This window comes from Chanos chanos, chromosome 3 (assembly GCF_902362185.1).
Source record: "Chanos chanos chromosome 3, fChaCha1.1, whole genome shotgun sequence".
Classification (NCBI taxonomy): Eukaryota; Metazoa; Chordata; class Actinopteri; order Gonorynchiformes; family Chanidae; genus Chanos; species Chanos chanos.
In genome coordinates this window covers 4,286,115-4,309,000 of record NC_044497.1, presented here as the reverse complement: position 1 = coordinate 4,309,000, position 22,886 = coordinate 4,286,115, and the positions used below count along the sequence as shown (strand labels likewise).

The 22,886-nt window shown below is 40.2% G+C and overlaps 1 protein-coding gene and 1 pseudogene across 3 annotated transcripts; one reads left to right on the top strand and one right to left on the bottom strand.

Annotated features, from left to right (window-relative positions):
• Positions 1–5,834: 5,834 nt before the first annotated feature.
• On the bottom strand, positions 5,835–17,952 carry tfap2a (transcription factor AP-2 alpha). 3 transcript variants are annotated; one of them, XM_030769080.1, is made up of 7 exons: positions 17,899–17,952; positions 12,668–13,087; positions 11,370–11,421; positions 9,505–9,733; positions 8,714–8,832; positions 6,968–7,109; positions 5,835–6,123 (listed from the first exon to the last, which is right to left on the bottom strand). In XM_030769080.1, the coding sequence occupies exons 1-7, from the start codon at positions 17,926–17,928 to the stop codon at positions 5,835–5,837; spliced, it is 1,281 nt and encodes a 426-aa protein (XP_030624940.1). In that variant the 5' UTR covers positions 17,929–17,952. The 3 variants fall into 3 exon arrangements, with proteins under 3 accessions (XP_030624940.1, XP_030624938.1, XP_030624937.1); XM_030769078.1 differs by lacking the exon at positions 17,899–17,952 and adding an exon at positions 15,658–15,735; XM_030769077.1 differs by lacking the exon at positions 17,899–17,952 and adding an exon at positions 13,635–13,661.
• Positions 17,953–22,509: 4,557 nt separating this feature from the next.
• On the top strand, positions 22,510–22,686 carry LOC115808845 (uncharacterized; annotated as a pseudogene).
• Positions 22,687–22,886: the final 200 nt, after the last annotated feature.

Genomic DNA, 22,886 nt, shown 5'->3' with positions numbered 1-22,886 from the left:
CTCAAAGTTCTGTAGTCATTTGACTGTCCTATTTGGTAACTGCGTGTGCGCATGAGGAGCCCTCTTCGCTTAAGGCGAGGCGCTGCTCTCCTATTGTGAACGATACTGCTTTGCATTCTCTGCATTTCCTAAAAACACTTATGTTGTGACTGGTTGATAATCCACATCTCTTTTTTTTTTTTTTTGCTGTGCAAGTAATTGACAAATATCGTCTCTGACGCGGTGAAATATCCCGAGATTTGGCTGCTGATAATTTCACGGTGATGATTTGACTACTGGTCGTGATTAAATCGACCCCAAAAGGCATCCTCCGTGACACTGTGTCGTTTATGGACACTGCAGCTCGACAGTAAATTCCAGAATTGTTCTACGCCCGAATGACCACAGATATGAATCGAGAAAAGATGCGAACAGACAACTTCTGTGACTGAACAAGTAAACAAATAAAGAAACGAATAAATTACGCTGATCCCTTTTTTTTTCTTTTTTTGGTGTGCGCGTGTTGGCGTTCTTTATGGGGCGTGAAGTCGTTTGTTAAATGTTCACATCATTTGCAGGGTCTAAGGTTTGATAAAAAGAGACAGCCCTCAAAAGGAGTTGATTGAAATGGCGTGTGCCAGGCGGACGGGAGCCAGCGAGGGACAAAGCCCGGCAAAACCATGGCCACTCGAGCAATTATTCCTCCACGCTGAATTTGGATTAGTTCAATGGAAAGAAGCATATGTTTTGCCCGCGGCGACACTCCCCCCGGCTGACTTCAGAGAATGCGGGGAGGGAGAGGAGAGAGAAAGAGAGAGAGAGCGAGAGAGAGAGAGAGAGAGAGAGAGCGAGAGAAAGAGAGAGAGAGAAGCTAAAACTAGAATTTAAACTATCTGAAGCGAGAGCAGAAACATTAAAACATTTTTTTGTGTGTCTCAGTGTGAGAGCTTACAGACATACACGAAAATAGTGGGGTTTTTTTTGTTGTTTTGTTTTATTTTTTACCTCTCACAGAGGAGAAGAGGTCAGTCTGAACGCAAAACGAATAGTTCTGACGTGTGATGACACATTAAATTATAGTTAAATGAAAAATAGATACAAGTTCAAAGCAATTATAGTTAGTTACCAAGACATAATGCTTAAAATTATATTTTAACGCTGTTGCTCTCAATGCATTTATGAAACAGCAAACAATTATTTTTGTCGCTGTTCTCGAAAACGTTCCGACATACTGCTCTACACAATACATTTCTCGAATTATGATCACTATTGTAGAAGTAATACATAGGAAGAAAGATAAAAAAAATAACAACCAATAGCACTGTCCTTACTCATAAATGCCACTCGCGGACGCACGCGCAAATGGACGTGCATGTGTGTGTGTGTGTGTGTGTGTGTGCGTGTGTGTGTGTGTGTGTGCGTGTGTGTGTGTGTGGCCTGACACAATCGAAAAAAAAAAAAAAAAAGAACCTAACATTTTTTTTCCTCATGACCCTACACCTAACCCATAACTGCAACTGAAATTATCGCGTTGTCCATTTACTTAAATCCATTTGTTTATTCAAAGTCACTTAATGTTTTCTAATCGATTACCTGATGTCTCAAGTAATCATGAGCGATTTGGTGAAGTCGTTGACCTCTCTTAGCGTTAAGGAGGCCCTTCTCTCACAGTCGGGTGGGGTCGGCCGTGGGGGTTAAAGCCAGTGATGAGGGTTGATGTTAGAGTCGCACGCAATTAGTCACTTTGCGCGCTTCTCTGAAAACTAACTAAACTCGTAATTCCACTGCTAAAATTTAAACATTTCATGTGTCATTGTCTCTGCGGCAAAAAAAGTACATTTTCTTTGGTCCTGGTGACACTTTTATGAAGTACAGCTCAAATCCAAAAGGCACATGTCAGAAATAACATGAAAAGGAACTCCCGAAATAAAAGTTAAAAATCACTTAACTTCGAGATCCTCAACTTTTCCCCCCCTTCATTTACGACATGGTGAAGAGAATTTTGATTAGGCCTCAAGGTTTCACAACAGATAATAAAATTGTCAAAATTACGAAGACTTCTGAATTTCTTATTTAGAAGAATAAAAGTTGAGTGTCTTGTCTTGAATAAAACAATATGAAAATGTACCTAATCACTTCAGCACAACGCTCTTTCCTCGGTTTGCTCACATCCGTGTTTAAGATGAGACACCAACACATTTCTCACAAAATTATTAATTTCTTCATCGATGTTAAGCTGTTGAATTGGTTTTCCATCACCATTTTTCAATATGTGGAGTGCCGTTTATGCGGAAACTATTCTGGGGAGAATTATGAAATAAAGTGCGGGTATGTATGTGTTTTAGTGTAATTACATTAAGACTGCGGTTAAAGGTAAGTCAGCCTGCTGGTGGTTAAAGATAATGATGGTATTTTAGTTAGTTCACCTCTGGCTAGTTAAGCTCAGCGAGAGAACTGTGTCCTTGTCCTGCGAAAAGTTTATTAAACATGCACAACTGCACATATGCAAACTGTACACAGCTGCCAAAGCTCATCTCTCTCTCTCTCTCTCTCTCTCTCTGTGTGTATGTGTATGTCTCTCACGCACACACATACTCACACATACACAGGCACACTCACACAAACGGTCTCTCTCCGCATGTATTTAAAGACATATTGTTTATTTTTGTGACTTAACAATTTCAAGCACTAACGGACAGAAATCGTGCTCTGAAATAGAGGAGTCTGAGTAATTTAATCATTAAAAAATTGGATAATGATTTTGGGAAAACTACACATAAAGACGCACGTGTTAATTATTAGAATGGAATCAAGTGTAATTGATATAGCTCGAGCCAGAGGTTGCGGAGTGAATTAACCAAATTCAGCTGGGTATTGAAATGCACTCGAATTTCAGTTCCCTCCGTTTTCACATACGACTTTAGCTGTAAGGCATTGTTATGTAAAACTACCACTGTTTTGTTAAAATATGTTAAAATAATAAAATTGTGTCTTTTAATGGATTGTGGGTTCAAGTATAGCCATTAAATCAACGGAAACAAACGAACAAACTGGTATTTTTGTTCCAACATAACGTTCATTAGAAACGAATGAATGCGTTGTTTTGTTTGTCATTACGTACATGCCTTTGATTGGGCCCTATTGTGATAGATGCAATTCCAAATGCGTTCGTTTCGCTTACAGAACATTTCAAATGAACCTCTAACGCATTTATTAAATGACATTAACATTAATGACACACACGTGAAGGACTCCCTAATTCCAGTGAATACTATTTAACACGATTGTTTTCCCCCTTTAAAATGACTATGTTCTTTTTTTTTTTTTTTTCCCTCCCCATCGCACTGAGGGAGCAACCGGGTATCCCTATTTCTGAGTGAGCTATTGTGCCCGAGGTTAGGATCCCACACACACAATCTGCGATGCAGCCAACAAAAACAGCTCTGACAGACAATGCCTCGCTTCACCTGCTGCAGCTCTCTCTCTCTCTGCCAATTATACCAAGGACGTGTACAGTTAGGCTTCATTCACCTTATTTGAAAACAACTGCCTCCGAATTAAACAGGCTGTCTAGAGCTAAAAATATACCGATAACAAATGACCACAACGGTGAAAGAACTCACCCGGCAGTCTGTGTAAAAAAAAAAAAAAAAAGCAACGGAAACGCAACCCCAGTGCAGCCGCCCGGGCTGGTGGCCGAACACACAGAAATTAGGCCGCCACATAGTTGGAATGGCACAACCTGTAATGCTCCAATGGAGATTGATTTCGAGGTGCGTAGGTATCAATAAACAACCAAACTCGATTTGACTATGGCCTACGCAGTGTCTCGTTCTCCTGCATTTGGGCACGCAATAGCACCGCGTAAGGTGTGTGAACGCACGTGATCATTTGCATGAATAACGAATGACTGAGCTGAGGTAAGATCTGCAAATTTGATCAGACCAAATACGACAGAGTATCGTCTGTTTTCTACATTCCTTTTAGTGGGAAGCTGCTTTCCGTGTTAACTGGATCGTGTTTAAATAGCTTTGGCCTAGTTTTTTTCCAGATTTACTGTTATCAAATCACACCGTACGCATTACGTTGTAATAACAAAGATTTAACCATAATTTGGTTGAGATAACACATATAAAATAGGATGACACACAGTGGAACTCAAGCACGTGAGCGGTGGACTGTGCTGGGTCCACGCGGCCTTTACACTTCTGGTTTTAAAGAGCGGGCTGGAACCGCATTCTAAGACTTCAAACAAGAATCAGAATATATTGTTTGCTGTGTCTTTTGAGTAGTGAGAAATCTCGTTGCAATGTTGGAATGATCTCGTACTCTGAACTCAGAAGTTGAAAGTAAGTTTTTTTTATTATACTTGTGGGAAACAATGGGTTCAACTGCTTATTGCAGGGAGCAACCGTCAAGGGAGAGTTAAACTCAATTACTGTAACCGTGCTGAATAAAAGAAAGAAAGACAGAAAAAAAAAAACCTGCCAGGAACGAAAATATACCCGCGTGCTGCGAGAACTGAATACAAACAAAATATATGAATAAAATCGACATGAAGCGTATCAAATATTTATTTTTTTTTCTGGGCAACAAAGGACTATAATACATTGACAGGCATTGGGGACTATTGCGGGCACAGGTCTATACATTACAGCTAAAACCGCCTCCAGTTCGGACATTGGACATACAAGATATCAGATGGTCCCAAATGTTTTGAATTTTCCGAAACATAAAAAAAAAAAAAAAAAATTCAAAAGACAATATCCATTTATTGCTCTTATGGTGCTTCCAGGGAAGAACAGGGGGTGAAACGTATTCTGATTGGCACAACACATAAAAGCTTGTATAAAAACAAGAAATTAGAAACACAAAACAATTCTTTTTTCAGGGTCTCTCTCACCCAGTTCTCTTTCACCACGAGAACCGAACGGAATATGAATGATATAGAGAGAAATGGAAGTTTTTTTCTATTAAATTTGTTCACTTGCTTCAATGTCGCCTCAACATGCTACAAGAGGGCTGGATTGAAACATCCCAGAGAAAAAAAAAATACCCCAAACTTCTGTTTTCTAAGAACCATTAAACCACATGAAGAACTAACCGAATATTCAAACCCACTAAAACAGGAGGCACCAGATAAATAAAAAAAGAGAAGTTTAAACAGACGCACCATATTTACAATTCCCATTAAATTACACATAAATAAATATATACATACATGAACACAGATTCCCTCATATAACCGCGAATCGTGTTGAAATTCAAAAGTTCAAGTTGGTCGCTCAAAGTAGGAAGTCTGTGACTGAAGACGTCATGGTATGGAACAGTGGATGTTTTTTTTTTCAAGTTTATTATTCACAATACTGATAAAAAATCCTCCTCTTTTAGTTTCTTTTTGACATGTGGCTACAATCGTATATTGAGATATCGAAGGGTCGCTGGCTTCCGTCCACTGCAGCTCATAAAAAAGAGGGAGTTCATTAAAAGTCCTCGTGTGGTCGACCTTCTGTCTCTCTCTCTCTCTCTCTCTCTCTCTCTGTCTCTCATACTCACACACACGCACACTCACACACACACATACACACACACACACACACACACACACACTCCCCCCCTCAGGAGCGGCTTCGATACGCCTTACATTGCCTTCGTTTTCTTTTATTCTGATTTTTGAGAGGAAATTAATCTCCCGCGAATTCCAAGTTGAGTTGTGGTCAAAACAAGCACGTTGCAAAATGGAAAGATCAGGAAATGGCACGAAACTTTATGGTCTTGATCAATGGTAATTTTTTTTTTCTAATAGGGTTTTTTTTTTCTTTTTTTAATATTTATCTGGGTTGGAGGATTAGGAATCACTTCCTGTGCTTCTCGTCTTTGTCTCCGCCTTTAGAGCCAGATTCAGAGTGACTGTTGGGGTTGCTGTTTAGGTACATTTTGTCCATGGCTTTTATAGCCTCGGTCAGATAGTTCTGCAAAGCGGTGATGGCCGCGCACACGGCTGGCGTCCCGAATCCGTGTGATATGAGACTGAAGTGGGTCAAACAGCTCTGAATCCCCGGTTCAAGTATGGGCTGCGGACGCGAATTCCCCAAGGGCGAGCGGTCCTGTGAGAGCAGGTCCGTGAATTCTTTGCAGATTTGTCTAAAAGAGGAAACAATGCAGTGTGTGAGGTGTCGGCCTTAACGCCACTGGGTTAGAAGCACAGCATTTAAGTGTCAGTGTATCTGATTCTGACGGTGTCTGAATGTTTCAGGAATAATGCATGGGTAACACACTGATGTTGTTTTGTGTTCTTTATTTGTGCCATGCCCCCGTCCGCTAGACGTGTTCTGTTTCTGACAAGCTGATTACACTGTCGTTCAGCTCAGTTAAACATCAAAGTTCAAGCTGAATGGAAATCAAGTGCACGTCACAAATACGTCAGTCATAGACGTCTGTGGATTTTAGGCCTATCAATAAGCCTGGCGGCGGATTTCTTTTTATTTTAAATTTTATTTCATTTTATTATTATTTTCATTTTTTGAATCCAACCTTCATAGACACTGTCAGTAATTGTGAGATCGAATGGAGTATAAATATTTCCTTATTACAGCTACGTTTGATGAAAATACATATATTTTCATACGCTGACATGAAAACCAGCGGCTGACTTTACCGACAGCAGAGTGCATTTTGATTGGCTATTTTTCATGAGTATCTTTTTAGCACTTATTTGCCAGAGTCACGGGCCTGCTAAGAACGGCAATTGCCTGTAGTCGTTTATTTAATAATATAAGTCTATGAAATGAACGTCCCGGAAAAGCAGACTGCATGAAAGGGGATAATATCTATTTTTTTTCTTTTGTTGAAAAATAGCATTGAAATATATTTCAGCTTGCCACGATTGTCAACATGTGTTTATGGTGGAGGACAATGTGTGGTTATAAACATATCAGCAACTCGAATGTACTTTCTTGATATTTGGAAATGTTAGAATTGCACTTACTTCGTTGCCAATAACATGTTTTTTCTTTGGACTTGTTCATTTGGGTCGGAATGCTGACGGTTTACATACTCAGCTACTGCCTTGGCTGGAAACTCAGTCTCACATACATAACCGAAATCTCTGGCAAGGTGCACGGCTTCGCCTAAGAAAGAAAAAATTGTGTTGAGTGTGTAGTATATTACTTCAAATTACTGACATCAAAGATAGACCAATTAACACATCTACTTTATACATTGCTCATCTAATTAACGCACTTGACAAAGAGAGGCACTGCTTTTACTCTAGGCTTTCCTAACAGTCAAAGATCCTTTACTTTTCATACTTTAATTTTTCCAGTGGAAAAAAAAAAACATTTATCAATGCGTATGACGAAATCCATCCCTCGGCCCACGAGAAGAAGAGAAAATATCAGAGAAGCAATAACTGCAAATAACATGTGATTATGGGCGTCATCCAGACAGCATGTCATTGATTCGCAATCCCTCCACATTATTGGACGGCCAGAGGACAGTTCAACATAGCAAAAGCAATTTCAAACGGATAGAAGTAAACCGCGATCTTCCATACTTTAGCCATGAGAATTACAGGGTCATTCCATTGAGGTCTCTCTGTTTTGTTGATTTTTTCAAGTCTTTGGTTTTAATTTCCTGAAACAGTTGGGTTTTCACTGCGGGGCTTCCTGTCATAAGCTTCGACTCCGGAAGAACGCATGCGCCAATTAGCATCAAAGCTCAAGTCCAGTAAACTCGTTTCCATAAAACCGAGCGGATCATAAACAATAACAGTACTTGAGAAACAGCGCTGTCCCTCCACTAAATAACTGACTGGCTGCGCATTCCCAACCCCCCTCAGCTTTATCTGGAAGAGATCATACGTCTCGTAAGCCTCATTACCATAAAGCACCAAATTTCAATGAAGCACAATGAATATTGCATTCGGTCTTCGGCGGCAATGATTAACAAGAACCAATGAACCGTTCCAAGCTTTCACCTTTAAAACCCACGGCTCACCAAATACCACCGCACTGAATAATCAGCTCCAACTTTGCAAGCAAAATGGATTTATTCAACAGCAATGGCATCCTAGCATGAGAAGCATAATGAACTCATTTATTTGCCATAATAGGCCTACAACCTGCAGGTCACTTTTAGGCTACTCCATCACACTTTAAGATAGAAACTCCCACACATACACAATCACAACTACAATTACAGCAAATACAACAATCACCGCCACCATCAAAACATCAACAACAACAACGGTAATAATAATAATAATAATGATAATAATAATAATAAATGCGTCGTTGTGTGAAGGACTTATCTAAAGGAATCTCTGAGTCACGCCAGCTGTGACAGCGCTGATCGGACACCAAGTCCCCTTCAGAGAATAAATAAGTTTTAGCTCATAACACGCAATAAACAACAAACAGAACGAGTCTGGCACAAAGTAGGACAGCCGGTCCACTCTGCGTAATCTGCAAACAGGCCTACATTTTCAACTCTGCGGAACAACTAACAGGTAGAAAGAGATGGCTTTGCAATCGCCCAAAGCCCTCTCGTTTATTGTCACCATCCATTTCTTTGAAAACATACATATCCTTCATGCATTGCTGCTCGCAGGACAAACTCAATCCAAATTACATGGATGATTGCCTATGCTGATTTGGATTGTGCCCTGATGTAGACCGCTTTAAGCACCTGCCTTGGCACACACCGGAAACCATATATTTATAATGTAACTTACCTTCCACCAGTGACGTCAGCAGCGTAACGTTTGCCGCTTTGCGTCTGCCTGCCGGTAGATTTAATCCGATTTTATCCAATTTCTCCCTTAAGGACCTTCCTCCGTTCTTGGACTTGGCCCTGTGGAACAAAAGACGATAAAAATATACGTTGTTGGCTACCTCTGTCCCCTTGGAAATGGGTGTATTTTGAAGCTGATAAATAGACACAGTGACGTTTGACAGGAAAAGGGAAAAAAGGGACAGACTGTCAATTTAAGGCAAAAGCTTTATAAACTGATTAGAGAGCAAACACATTTATCAGTGCTGACCACAGTAATGGCGTTTTTCTGTCATTCCGTGGCCTATCTCTGAGTGAAGCCTATTTTGTAGCTTCCAAACATTCTATTGAAAATTCGAAACAGATTTTTTACAACATCTTTTTATTTATTTATCGACTGATTTATTTTGGCTTGAAATGTTAATTTAGAGCATCACGTAACTGGCTATTTCAGAAATAAGACGAAAGGCCTAGGTCAATGAACATCAGTAATATCAGACGAAATCACACAAAACGTGTTCAGCGATTGTGTCCTCTTAATTTTGTATGCTACGACGACTACATAAAAATGTTTAATGTGGGGCACAAATGCTAAATTAATGCAGAATATTACCGCACGATGCAAACCGAGTGCGCGTGAGATTAAATAGGCTGCCATTTTGGATGTTTGGATAGCAGAACATTGGTTGGTATGATGTAATTACTGTTGGCATTCAAAAGGGGCGAAAAAAAATCCATTGAGGTCCAGCTCACCTCCTCAACACCCCGCCAAGCAGCGATGCGTTCAGGCACTCGGGCGGCGAGAGGCGTCTCTGCACTTCCGCCACCGTGACCTTGTACTTTGATGTTGAGCTGAGAAGAGACAGGCGACCCGGAACAGAACAGAAGACCTCATTGGGGTTCACCACACCGCCAAAAAGACCGTCTTTATTTAGAGGTATGGCCGATACATTGTTGTTGTTCTTGGATAAAGACACGGGACCTGAAAGAAACCGAATGTGATTAGAGACCTTCACTCCATACCCAAGGCAAACGACAAAAAGATGAATTGCTTTTCAGTAGACTGTCAGTGAGAGAGACTAGGTTCCCGCTTATGTGTATCGTCTAGTTGTAAGGCCGTGTGGAATCAAAGCCAATATGCTCTTATCGGGAGAGAAAACGTCGAGTAAAAGAAAAATAGATTCGATAGCCGTGCTTTTTCATTCAGCTCATGAATGTAACTGCTCGAATATGCCTCGGGTAATGAAGTGGGCCTAGCCATCAAAATATTTAATATTATCACAATCGTGACTCCAGACCAGTCTCAGGGAATATGACAGCGAAATGTGACCAGGATTGCCTCGAGTTTGACATTAAATGCAAAACCCGCCAAAGGGGGGTCGGGGCGGGGGGGCTGAGTGAGACATACAAAGCATCTGTAAACAATATGTGGGGCCCATGCACAATTTGTCGGGACTTCATAAAACATAGACTGGAAAACACTGATAACTTTTCAACTCAATAATACTAATACTAATACCACTATTACCACTGATAATAACAACAACAACAACAACAATAATAATAATAATAATAATGTCATGGTAATTGTCAGCAGTCAGTTTAATGAGTGAGAGCAAAGGTTTCTATTATTGCATGGGCCAAATTTCTCGTGGAAAAATGTTGTTTTGACTCACAGCAAATATTGTGCACGCAGTAGAGTGCACGCAATGATTCACTTATCGCTATTGAACACACACACACACACGCACACAAACACACACGCACGCGCGCACACACACATATACACACACACACACACACACACACACATTTACCGGCCCAAATCGTAGCTCAGCGCGTGTTATTTCCTTGCAGGGGTTACCGTTCTCTATGCGGTAACCGGAGACAAAGGGACATGCTCTTTCGGATAGATCACTTGTGACATTAATAGCTCATGGGTGGGTAATAGAAACAATGGCACTTAAACGAACTCTTGAGATTACTAATATAAGAGTCAATTATCACGCGGATATGAAAAGTGCATCTCTCGTGATGTATCCCGAGCGCATTCTAATTTAACCTGACAAAGATTTCTCGTGGTAAGAGAGGCAGCGTTAAAGCACAGCCACAAAGCACTTCAAAATGAAGTAACAATTGAATTCCAGCACCGTCTTTTCTGTAATATACCTCTGAAAGCACACTCTTTCAACAAAATGCAGTCGAGCCGAAACAGGGCAGCTTTCGCTGTTAAAAACGGCTTAGAATGTTCATCACATCCGGGAAGAAATTTAGCTAAGACAAGCTTTTTATCGTTGCGGGGAAAGGCTCGAATGATATTTGCATCAGCCCGTGTGTAATACACAGTCAACACTTAAAGTGTTGGCATTTTAAATTTAGTCCTGGAGCGTGAAGAACAGGCCGAGATTAAATAAATACTATCGCATTAACGAACCGTGATACATACAGGGAGCATCTTAACGCTGCGAAAAGCCTGTTTAAATTGATGGCGCTCTAACAGCGACCAAACCAAAGGCCTACAAATTAACCAAGTCCTTGCCGCTACGGCCTCGGATAATCTCCATCAGCGATGTGAACTATTTTGGGGCAAATGCTGCATTTGGAGGGAAATGTCTTACCTTTCTTGATCACAGTCTGGTCTGGGATGTGAATGCCTTGATCTTCAACATGCTGTAGCGTAAAAGCAAAGCAGGTATTAATGAACACGTAAAATATGTTTGAAGTTAGGCTACATGGATCGCTTTTGCAAATATATTTTTAAATCAGAAATATGACTTTTAAGTAAATGAAGGCAAATTTCGGTCTTATGTCGAGCCGCACTCTTATGAGAATTAACGGTCGATACGCATTTCGCAGTCTAAAAACTCACACAGACAGGAGAGGCTGAATCGGCCTTTACATGTGACCTGGTTTCATTCTCAGATTGAAACCCAATAAAAATAGTCATAAACTAAAACCATAGTTTAAAAGAAAAAAGAAAAAAAAGTAATCATCGTAATAAACACAATCCAGGAAGACTCGCGGTATTTTGCTATTCCAATTATTACGTTTTTTTTTTTTTTCAAATCTACATGCGTGTTTTTCTAATCGAATGTAAATCTCACCATATTTAAAATGGTTTTTTTTTTTGGGTTTTTTTTTGCCCTGTGTAAAATGGTCCCGAATGAAATGGACCGCTTTGCCTCATTATTGCTCACTCGGTGAGGATTCGCGTGATCCTTCTACATGAGCAGGCTACAATTAAATTAATGGTGATAGAGGGAACCAGAAATCGAGTCCAAAATGACAGGCAAAATTAATCAACAAACGCAGTGCACTGACCGTTTCATGTTTCACGAGACGATCGACACAATAATACCTTAATAATTACAGAGGGTGAAACTTTTCTTTCGCAATATTTCCAACGCGAATACCGAGTACTTACACCTTCTGTGGCTTCTCTGTGTTTCTTTTTTAACCAGCACACAACACAAAACGCACACAAACTGAATTATGCATGTAACCGAGTTACGGTCATCCAGCTATTCGCAAAATAAAATTAGTCATCTCCAAATCTTTAAATTATGAATTAAGCAATTTCGTAATAAAATCTAGCATTTTGTTCTCACAGTTGCGGAAAATGTAATGAACGAGTCAGATATATCTTGGCATGACTAGTAATTTTCTCACTTATTAATGAGGTTGTAACACCAGTTGTGCGGATGTTTACTGCAGTACTAATTTGGCTATAAAATTTATATTAAATTTATACTGCAATGTTGTATCCATATGGACATAATACCCTCAGCTAATAATAATTGCCTAATATTTTCAGTTGTATAATCAGGGTGATATCAATAAAATCCACCACAGTTAACAGTGAGAATTTGTAACAATAGCCCCAACCCAACATTTGAAATGGCACGTTTCGCCTTACCTGAACATCTTCTAAAGAATGAGGTATTCCATGGATAGGGATAGAATCTGTGAGTCCCGTTTCGATTCCGTGCCCCGACGGGAGCAGCACTTCTCGTCGGTACTCTCTGCACAGCTGGTGGGGTAAGCCGCGGTGCTGGTGCAGCAAACTGCTCTCCTGACTCTGCCTCTGTCCCGGCCAGCCCGGGTGCTGCGGCTGCGGCTGAGCGTGCAGAGAGTTGATGGAGTAGGGATCGTTCACGTGCGAGTAAGGATCCTGAGACTGCGGATAGATGGGTTGGTAGGGTGGCGGAAAGTATGGCGGCTGGAAGTCTGAGTTAGGAGTGTGCGAGAGCGGAGGGGCACTCGTGTACGGAGACTGGCCCACGCTCCCCAGTTGAGGTAGCCTGGCTGTCCCATTGCTGGTACCGTCGTGACGATCCTGGAAGAGAAAAGAAGCCGTAATTATGAATTCTTAGTAGCTTCGATTTTACACGGGGTTTTCAAAGTGGGGTCCGTTGGTGCAAACTAAACAGAGATATGACTGTGCGCTTTGCAAAAACGCACTCCTGCTGCAGACAATTACTGTGGCGTTAAAAATCAACGCTGCGCACGACAGAACATGCCGTTTTATATTGTTACTCTCGAACATAGAAGTAATAATAATAACAATAATAATAATCATAATAATAATAATATAGTCTTAAAATACAGAATAGGTATATCTTTAGACCAAAATATTTTAACACTTTACAGAAAATTTTATTCGGAACACTTTGTTCCTTCATTTCGTTATTTTTCAAACTGAAAGACAAGGAAAAAATATCAAGAGCTCACATCAAATAAAAAGTCTTTGTAATAGCATTTGATGCTACCAAGTACTGCTTGCATGATGGCAAAGAGCAAAGCGAGAGGATAAAAAAAAGCCAACAATCGGTGTCTAATTGTTGAGCGAAGTCTTCAAACCTTTACCCACGATTGCCACTCACCATCGCGGAAAAACTGTGCACTAACATCTGCGAAGATTTCCGAGTGATTCAAAACGCAAGAATCTCAGAAGAAAAGACGCTGACAAAACAACGAAAATAAACGGGCAAGTGAAATAAACCCAACACTGACACTACAGCGAGGTCACGGACTCCAACGTTCAAATATGCGCAACAGAAGCACAATAATCCATCAGAATTTGGATAAATTCCTGTTGTTCTTCATTTGCTGATAAAAATGCAGTGTTTTGATGGGCGGATTATTGTTTAAAGTTTCTTATATCCCTTTTTCCGTCTCCTCGCTCTGTCAGTGAGCTGTTCCCTCGCTTGAACGCATATTAGCAAAGAGCTGCTTCTTCCCTTGGTCTCCTAATAGCAGATATTCATGACTATTAATATTACACGAATACTTAATAAGGGAAGAATGGTCGGAAATCGAGCGTGAAGCGAGGAAGCAACTCAAGGCAGACTCTGCACTAAATGACGTCCATTGACTGTAGAATCAGTATATCTAATCAGCGATGGGGAGTGTAAGAGAGAGCGAGTGAGGGGGGAGAGAGAGAGAGAGGGAGACAAAAAGAGGGACATTCTATTGCGTCTGACGAATCAGAGAGGGGGGGAGAGATTTTAAAGGTTCTAGGGCAAGCAAAAGTGAAAGACAGACAGAATGAAGGGAGGACGGTAAGAGGAAGAGCCAAGGAAAGAAAGAATGTGCACCTCTGATTCCTGTGAAAATCCAGCAAACGCTGAGGGCATCTCGGCTGGCATGTTTTCACTGTTCTCAGGTCGGCTGTCTACGCCCTCTGTCCCACTGTTTTCCACTTCAGTTTTTGCCGTTTCGCTTTCCATGGCCCTCCCGAGTCTTTCCAACAGTGTACCCACCGACACACGACTTCAGACTACGCCGACCAACATTAACTTGCGTTCGAGGAAAAATATATACTAAAGTTTTCATTCGAAGCCAGACTCTCTCCGTATACACACGCTAGACACTCGCCGAAGAGGAAAGTCCACTCCCCGCTCCGATTAACCTATTTGCACGCGAACAGTTTCTAGATTCGCAGCGGCGAAACAAGACTCTCATTATGACACAGAACTTACAAACAATATTTCGATAAACATTCGACTATTCACAAAGAAATGAGGAAATAAATCGCCGAAGCTCAAATACACGGAGCAAGAAGCCCGGGGTTCCTTCCCTTTTTCATGGCGTGTCTGTCTTCCAGAAGCGGGCGAAAACACGTTCTACTGGCTGCACCACTCCGAAAACAACTCCCAAAAATTACTGCCAAAACTTTCTGCCCGTGCTATAATAACAATCAGTCAACGCGCACAATGCAAACATAATTTAAGGGCTCAAAAGACGCGGAGATTTTTACCCCTTTCAATTTTACAAGTTACACATACGTTGTCACTTTCTCAAATAAAATACTTTGACAGTGATCGAAAAATTTTCGGCTATTTCAAATATTTTTGAACAGCCCACGTCCTACAGTGCGTTCTGGCTTATTGTACGTTCTCACTTTTATGATTATTACATTTTATGGGTTTTTTTTGGGTTTTTTTAAACAATTCATTTTTTAATGGGACATTTATTCTGATCACAATTCTTTGTGGTTATTTAACCAGACACAAAACACTTTCTACACAGACAGAATATTATTATTATTATTATTATTATTATTATTATTAACAGTAATAATAATAATAACCTGGTTATTATCATTAAATGCATTCACAGTTATATTTACTTCTGAATATTTTCGACAACAAAAAACTTTTTAAATTGTTTATTTTGGTAAAGCATCATATTATTACACAGATCATGCAAGAAACTCCCTCATAACAAGAACCTCAGTATTTTTTATTGTTATCATAATGCACAGATAACTATATTTGACGAATAGTTCTTGATAAAGAAGACAGAAAATAAAAAAGATTAAGCAGTCGCATTAAAATGCTGACACGGTGTAGAATGTCGTTATGTTTATGTATAAAATACAAAAGCAAGGTTTAATCGTCTTACCTCGCAATCTTCATATTTAATATTGTCAGTTAATTTCCAAAGCATTTTCATGGGTTGTGGGCTGACTGTTGTGAGCTTCCTCTTGTTTTACACAGTGAACAGAGCTCGAGCTGACAGGATTTGGGGCGAGTTGGGCTGTCCGCGCTCTCAGATCTCCCTCTAATGGTGGAAGTAAGAGCCTCGCGCACTAACTGTAATAACATACTAGCATTCCCTCATTAGCATATCAACAGCCGCTTTCATTCCTTTCTGCCCAACGCCAATGGATAAACACAGGTTTTAAAAAAAAAAAAGAGAGAGAGAAGGCGAGAGGTGAAAGATTTTCACCTGCTTTACTCACGTATGGAAGTATACAGCGAAAAAGAACGAGATTCTCACAGAGCAAAGAGAACACGCTTCTCAACCCAAGCTCATTTAGTTTTTTTTCTTTTTAAATAATTTATACCATGTGGCCAGTCTGCAAATGAAAAAAAAATATGTATTTAGTTTGAGGAAGCTTGATGCAACTTTTTAATGTGCATCTGTGACTTACAGTGACATTTTTAAAATCTTTTGGTGGGCATCAGAAAAGTTTGAATTTTATTTTGGCAACATACATCACTCCTCCTTTTTGATCGTTTAAAAATTAAGATACAGGCCGTAAGGTACCCAGAAGAGAGTGTCATTTAATGCAAATGCTATGTGTCTCCATGTCGCCCTAAACACCGTTGGTCTGTCTGATTTTAGAAGACTGTTGTTTTAGTCCTATGGAGATCCGTGACTCTGAGACCGTCGCCTCACTGTTATGCAAAAAAGGTCTATTCCACTTTAGGTATACTCGTCTATTGATAGCATGTAAGACCGCAATTTCAGAAATGTAAATAATTAACACAACAACATAGGCTATTAAATTTGAATGAGCGACTGGACTGGTGAGCGTTTGCTTAGGACGACGGCGACTTGAGCACCCCGGGTTGCAGGTCAAGAAACAGGTCGTCAGGTTTTAGGCGTTGGCCTTCTCTCACCGACATTACCATTTCTGGTGGGGTTAGCCCTAAAACCAGTTGTCATTAATGAGAGGGCGAAACAAACTGGCTCAAAATGACAATCAACCTCAAGAAAAAGAGCATTGGAAGTCAAATGGGCGTGTGGGTCTGTATGCGTCGCGTTTGCTTTGTTGTTATTTAGTGGGGGTATACTTTAGTGAAACTAGAATTTCACTTAGATCAGATCAGCCTACCTGTTCTCACTCGCCTTTCAGAAACCCTGATCTTCTCCACAGGAGATCGCAATGTGCTCATCCACGTTTATAAAGTACCAGTGGAGACTTTCAGCTGTGGTCGAATCACTGCATCAAATCATGCGACGTTTATACTGGAGGGAAAAATATATCCCCGCAACTTCACTCAGTATATTCCCACAATTTTTTTTTGAATGCCTTAACCTACGGTTACCACATTAAAGTGTTTTAAACGCGGTAACCTGCACTACTGACAATGGGCTTTTTCCTTTTCTTGAATTTTATTATTCTGATTATACATTACTTATCACAGTTTTGAAATGGATGTGTTTACAGACGTTACGTTGGTGATCAATTTTATGAATTGAAACCGCGGACAAACCTATCTTTTGATTTAGGTTTAGGTTTATTTACGTTTTCAGTGACTATATTAATTAGGTTTTTAATGACTATGTTGGTTCATACTGAAAATATGCAGCATACGACAACAGAAATGTTTTCCAAACCGAAGTATTCCATGTCTGAATTTGCAGTGGAGCACATTAGGACAATAGCACGCGATATAGCCTACTCAGAAAGTGCACAAAAGTTTTCCTAAACATGATCCTATTTAATGCAAACACGGGTTTTGCAAAAACACGTTTTTATTCGGATTTTAGAAGAGTATCCTATATATTCTATTCCCAAGAAACCTACATGCATACAAATAAACTAATACATGTTTATTGGCAGGCTGTAGCTGGTTTTGTTTTGACACCTGAATAACCCGAGGAGCTACGGTTCACTGAGAAAAGTTCGTTCTAAAACTTTCATCCAACTGTTGCAGGAGTAGAAAGAAATAGCTGGAGATTTTTTACGTATCTGACTGGCTTCGATCAGAGATAGAGAACGATGTGTTCCCATGCCTCAACGGGCAACTTTGTGTTCAAACGGCCGTTCACTTAACGCATTGATTACACCTTGTGCAAAAGTAAAAATTAGATAATCATAACCCTTTGATGTCAAGTTGAAAGAGCACGTACCTGCCAGTCCATTTTCCCAATAAGTGACATTCTTTTGTCGTCTCTGTGGATATGGTAGATCACACACAGAAGTATCTCATTGGGTCTTGTGTCCTTAAGCCAATTTCTACTTTTACCTGAACAAGATCAACTCACCTGGCCATAAAAACAGAGTACCACCTGGTGGCGCATGCGCACTGCGCCAGGTGTGTATGAGAAATCTACAACTGAAGGGGGGAAAAAAAGAGAGAGAGAGAGCAAAGCTCTGCTCTTCGTTCATCTTGCGGCCTCGCGCAGAGGCTTTTGTCGAATGGAATATTGTTCACTTTCTGTCAAAAGTGAATCCCAGGACTCTAACGCAGCACAACGACGCTACAGTGGAAAATGAACAGTATCCTAAACAATCAATTTTATGACTGACAAAATGGGTAGGATTTTATGGGGACAAAAGTCTTGTATACAAGCAGTCAACATATAGCCTAATGTGATATTATTTAACCACTAGAGTAATGTTTGGAGGAAACATTTGAATGATGATCAAAAATCAGTTGGAACTTAAAACGCATTTTCATTTATGTATTTATGTATTAATTTCAAATTATGTATGTTTTATTTATTTATTGTAATCAATTTAGGCGTAACCCTCGAAGTGTTTTGCGCCTTTGCAAATAAGTACAACATAAAATTACAAACACGGACAAAATACAGAAACTAAAATTCTTTTTCTTCATCACCATCCAACGGTTCCGAATCCAGCACAAGGTTTGCAAGTGCATTTGGGTAATCAATTATTTATTGTCTATTTATTTTAACGTATGCGTGTTTAAACCGCCTCAAGGCATGTTTGAATGGAGCCCGATCTTCGAAGCACGGTAAAAAAAAAAAAAAAGTAAGTAAATAAATAAATTTTAAAAAATGCAACACACGTCCTGGGGTGAGAATTGGTTCTTTGGTCGAAAGGTCCTTTGTTTTGAGAACTGACATACCGATACTGTCCCTTAAGCGCAAACACTGTAAAGTCACCGGCTCTCATGTGACGGTACAGTTTGTTTAGCACGAGACACACTAAAAACTTCACGCGATGAAAACTTCATACCGGATTAACGGAGGGAATACTTTCGACAGTATAGGGCAGATAGAGATTGGACCCAAAACCGAAACTACTACACGATGAAAAGTGGAGTGATTTTTAAAATGTTTTTAAACACGTGCGTTCAAGAGAGACCGTGTACTGAATATAAGTAACTCACGAAACCAAAGACTAAAGACACCATAGAGACTAAACAGAGGTGATTCAGATAAATGTTCATCGTTTGTCTGATACGGTGGCAAATTCATATGGAACCGGGTACATTTGCTGGGTGACAATATGCAATACACCGCCTTTATAACGACTGTGGGATGAGCGATGTTTAGCCCTCACACCATAATCACTCAGACCGAACAAGTCATCCGTATTAAACAAGGAATAATTCACAACATTAAACTTACACCTGTATTTAAACAGGGAATTTATGATGCCATCCGAAATTATGTGAAACCAAGTTTTAACTATTTCCTCGAGAGCAGTACCCCAGGCTTAATGCCGATTAAGCCTGTATAGGAATAATGTTTGGCAAAAAGCCCAATATTTGGCAACAGCCGCAGAGATTATTTCAACAGATGGTACCACGTTGTGCTCTACGCAAGCAAATTGGGTTAAAGAAAGCTTTTATTATTATTATTATTATTATTATTATTATTATTATTATATTGTTGTTATTATTATTTGTATTATTATTATTATTTCTGTTGTTGTTAGTGTTATTGTAGTCGTCTGGACACGTGAAGTCCCAGCGTTGACAGATATATCTGTTCTCCCAAGTAATTGAAAACGCTATTATTTGTTATCAAAGTCAAATTAAGCACGGTTTCCTTGACTGAATGACTGCTAGATAAAAAAAATCATAGGCCTACACAAACACTGAACAAATAGCCCTGTTCCGAGACACTAAAATCTCATGACACACAACCTTTGCATGTAGTCCGGGGTATCTTTTCTTGTAGCCCAAATAATTGCCTCGTAAGCGTAAAGCTTACGAATTTGAATTTTCTGCCAGTTGTAGATCGCTTTAAATTGAACAGCTCATAACGACAAACAAACAAACAAACAAATAAATCTATCAAACGCGGCCACTGGGAATCTGACAAGAGAGATACATTCAGTTATGTGGCCTAATCAATAAAAACTCTATTGCCTCCGGTTCAAGTAGCTTTTACGGAGCATGCCATGTGTTCTGCTGCCACCTATTGACAAAAAATCTTACATTTTTATGAAAAAATTCCAGATTAGGAATGGTAGAATTCGGCAGGAGTCCAAGACTCTAAATGAAAATAATAGTACTAAAAAAAAAACAGTCCTATTAAAATCTGACGTTAAAATTAAGCCTTTACATTTAATACCGATGTGTTTTATGACATTCATTTAGTCATGCCACAAGCGAAAACCAGATTCAGTATGTGAGTGAGCACGAATTCAGCTGACACATCAAAGTTAAACTAGTGCTGAATTCAAATATGCAAAATACGGATTTCGGCGAGTGAACCTCTGTGGCAACTTGTTTCATCAGATATGGGAAGTTCTTGACTTGACTGACTGGAGCGTTTTCACGGAAGCAACTGGATGCACCAGAGGCAAATGAGAGGATTTGTTATGTTCTGGCGCCATCGTGCGGTTGTCTCTGTAGAACTGCGAGTTCAACTGTCAAGTGTATGAGCGCACTTCGTGGATTAAACACACAACGCTTAATATTCCCATCTACACAATGAGAGTTTCTTCCATTCCTTATTAATTCCCTCAGAAGACATTTTTCAGCTTTACCTGAATTACAGTGAATTTTAAAAGCGGTAGAATTTTGTCATGTTAGAGAACGTAACGAAGATGCACTTTGCGGACTAGACTACGCTTCCCCGACTCTAACTATTGATAGCACATACACCAAAATTATGATTATTATTCTTCTAACACGCCACTTCAGGAGATGACGATTGTGAACAGAAAGTGGACAGCACACGCCCTTTTACAAGGCCGGGAAAAAGAGCGTAGAGAAAGAGAAAAGCAGACAGGTAGACCTGACTGTGTTGTTTTTGGTTCAGAATAACTTTCCAGGTTATAATACCTCAGCAGCCATTACAGACGCAGAGGCAGAGCTCAGAGATCAATAAAGACTTTAAGTGCGGCTTAATAGGATGAATCGATTACGGCATCCGCAAAATGTCTGGATTTTAAGTCTAATATTCCAGCCAAGATAGTAATAACGATATGCTAGCGACATCTGGAAAACTTCTGCTGGGAGGACGACTTAAGAATTAATAATAGATCACACAGATCAAAGGGTGTAACCTCACCGTCTTGATGAGGCACAGACCAGAGTTTGATGCTTAGGGTTTTCAACACGGAGTGCAGTGGATAATGTAACGTTACGTTAAATCCCTGATAAACACACATCACATATTTGTGGTTACTGGAAGGGATTTTCATGTTTAAACGAGACGGATCGGTTATAAACGGAGATGAATGCCCGCATTTTCCATCTGACGTCAGCCCATATCTCATTATTCAAAGTCGAATTTCGGATAATTCCTCTAAACTTTTTTTGCACCACAATATTCTCCCATTTACCCTACCCCCCACCCCCCAAAAAATGGTTTGCAGACAGCCGACAGCAATCGGACACTTGAAATACGTTTAAGTTTAACTGTTGTGCAGTCTCCAACAAAACATTACAAATTACCTCAGCACTTTGGAGATCTCGCCTCTTTATCTCACCGTACGCCCTTTCTGTAATTTAAGAGATCGACATTGTGTGAATCTTTTGATCAGACAGTCCACGTTACATTTGTTTTAAGAATGTAAATGACTTGCGGATCATCCAAATACTCTAACATGTCCCTCTTTAATTACGTGCATCTAAACCGTCCAGCTGGACTGGGGGTGTTAAATCAAGGTCAAAAGAAAGGACACGCGAACCCCTTTCAGAGTCCCCCAATAATAACACTTGTCTGAAGAGGGCAAGGCCACAAAGGAAAGAAAGGTAGAACTGAAGACAGGTGTACTGATTTGATCTTAATTATACCAACGGCAGGATGACAGTGTAAGGGAGTGTCATATAGCCTATATTACAGGAGGGACCGAAACTGCTTTGTCTGTTGCCATTCGGTTATTGCTGACAACTTTGTTTCGTTTGACATGTCCACATGTATCCTAGCACAGCTCAGTTCAGCCAACAGAGGGAGCCAGAGAGCAGTTCTCGATCGCTGTGATTAGTAGTTTCACCTGTTCCTTGTTTTCTTAGCGTATAGAAGTGTCTTTGATCGTTTTTGGAGTTACTTGATCAGACAATTTGTTTCTCATTCTGCCTAGTTTCTGCGGCCCTTTTTTTTCGCTATTGTTTTACTCTTTTCAAAGGGTGTTTGTTTTTGGAATATTCAAACTTTCAGTAAACACTGTTTGGGATTTTGCCATCTGGACTTGATGGTAATGACTGGAATGGCTGTGCAGCTGGGTCATCTCTCTCTGTCCGACAATCCCATTATCACAGTATCCTGTACACTTTCACCTACAGGAGCTGAACTCCTTTGCTTCGGATGGAAACAGAGACTAAAGTTTCTGTGTAGTATCTGTTCTTATCAGTTTAATATCTGATACGTCCTCTATCCGAGAACGCCATATTAAGCGCATTTTTAGGACAGGGAGTCAGCACAGGGGCTTGCTCCGTCCGCTCCACGCATTGGCTCGGTATCGCAGTGCTTTGGAGATGAGCAGCTGTGGTCTAAAGGTTAGAGAACCGGGCTTGTGATCGGAGGGTTGCCGGTTCAATTCCCAGGCCCAACATCCACAGCAAGGCACTTAACCCTAATGCTTCCCGGGCTCAGAGGAATGCTACCCACTGCTCCTGCATCTGTTAGGTCCAACCCCGTTAAATGCAGAGACAAATTCACTGTTCAGTGTGTGTGTGCACACCTTACTT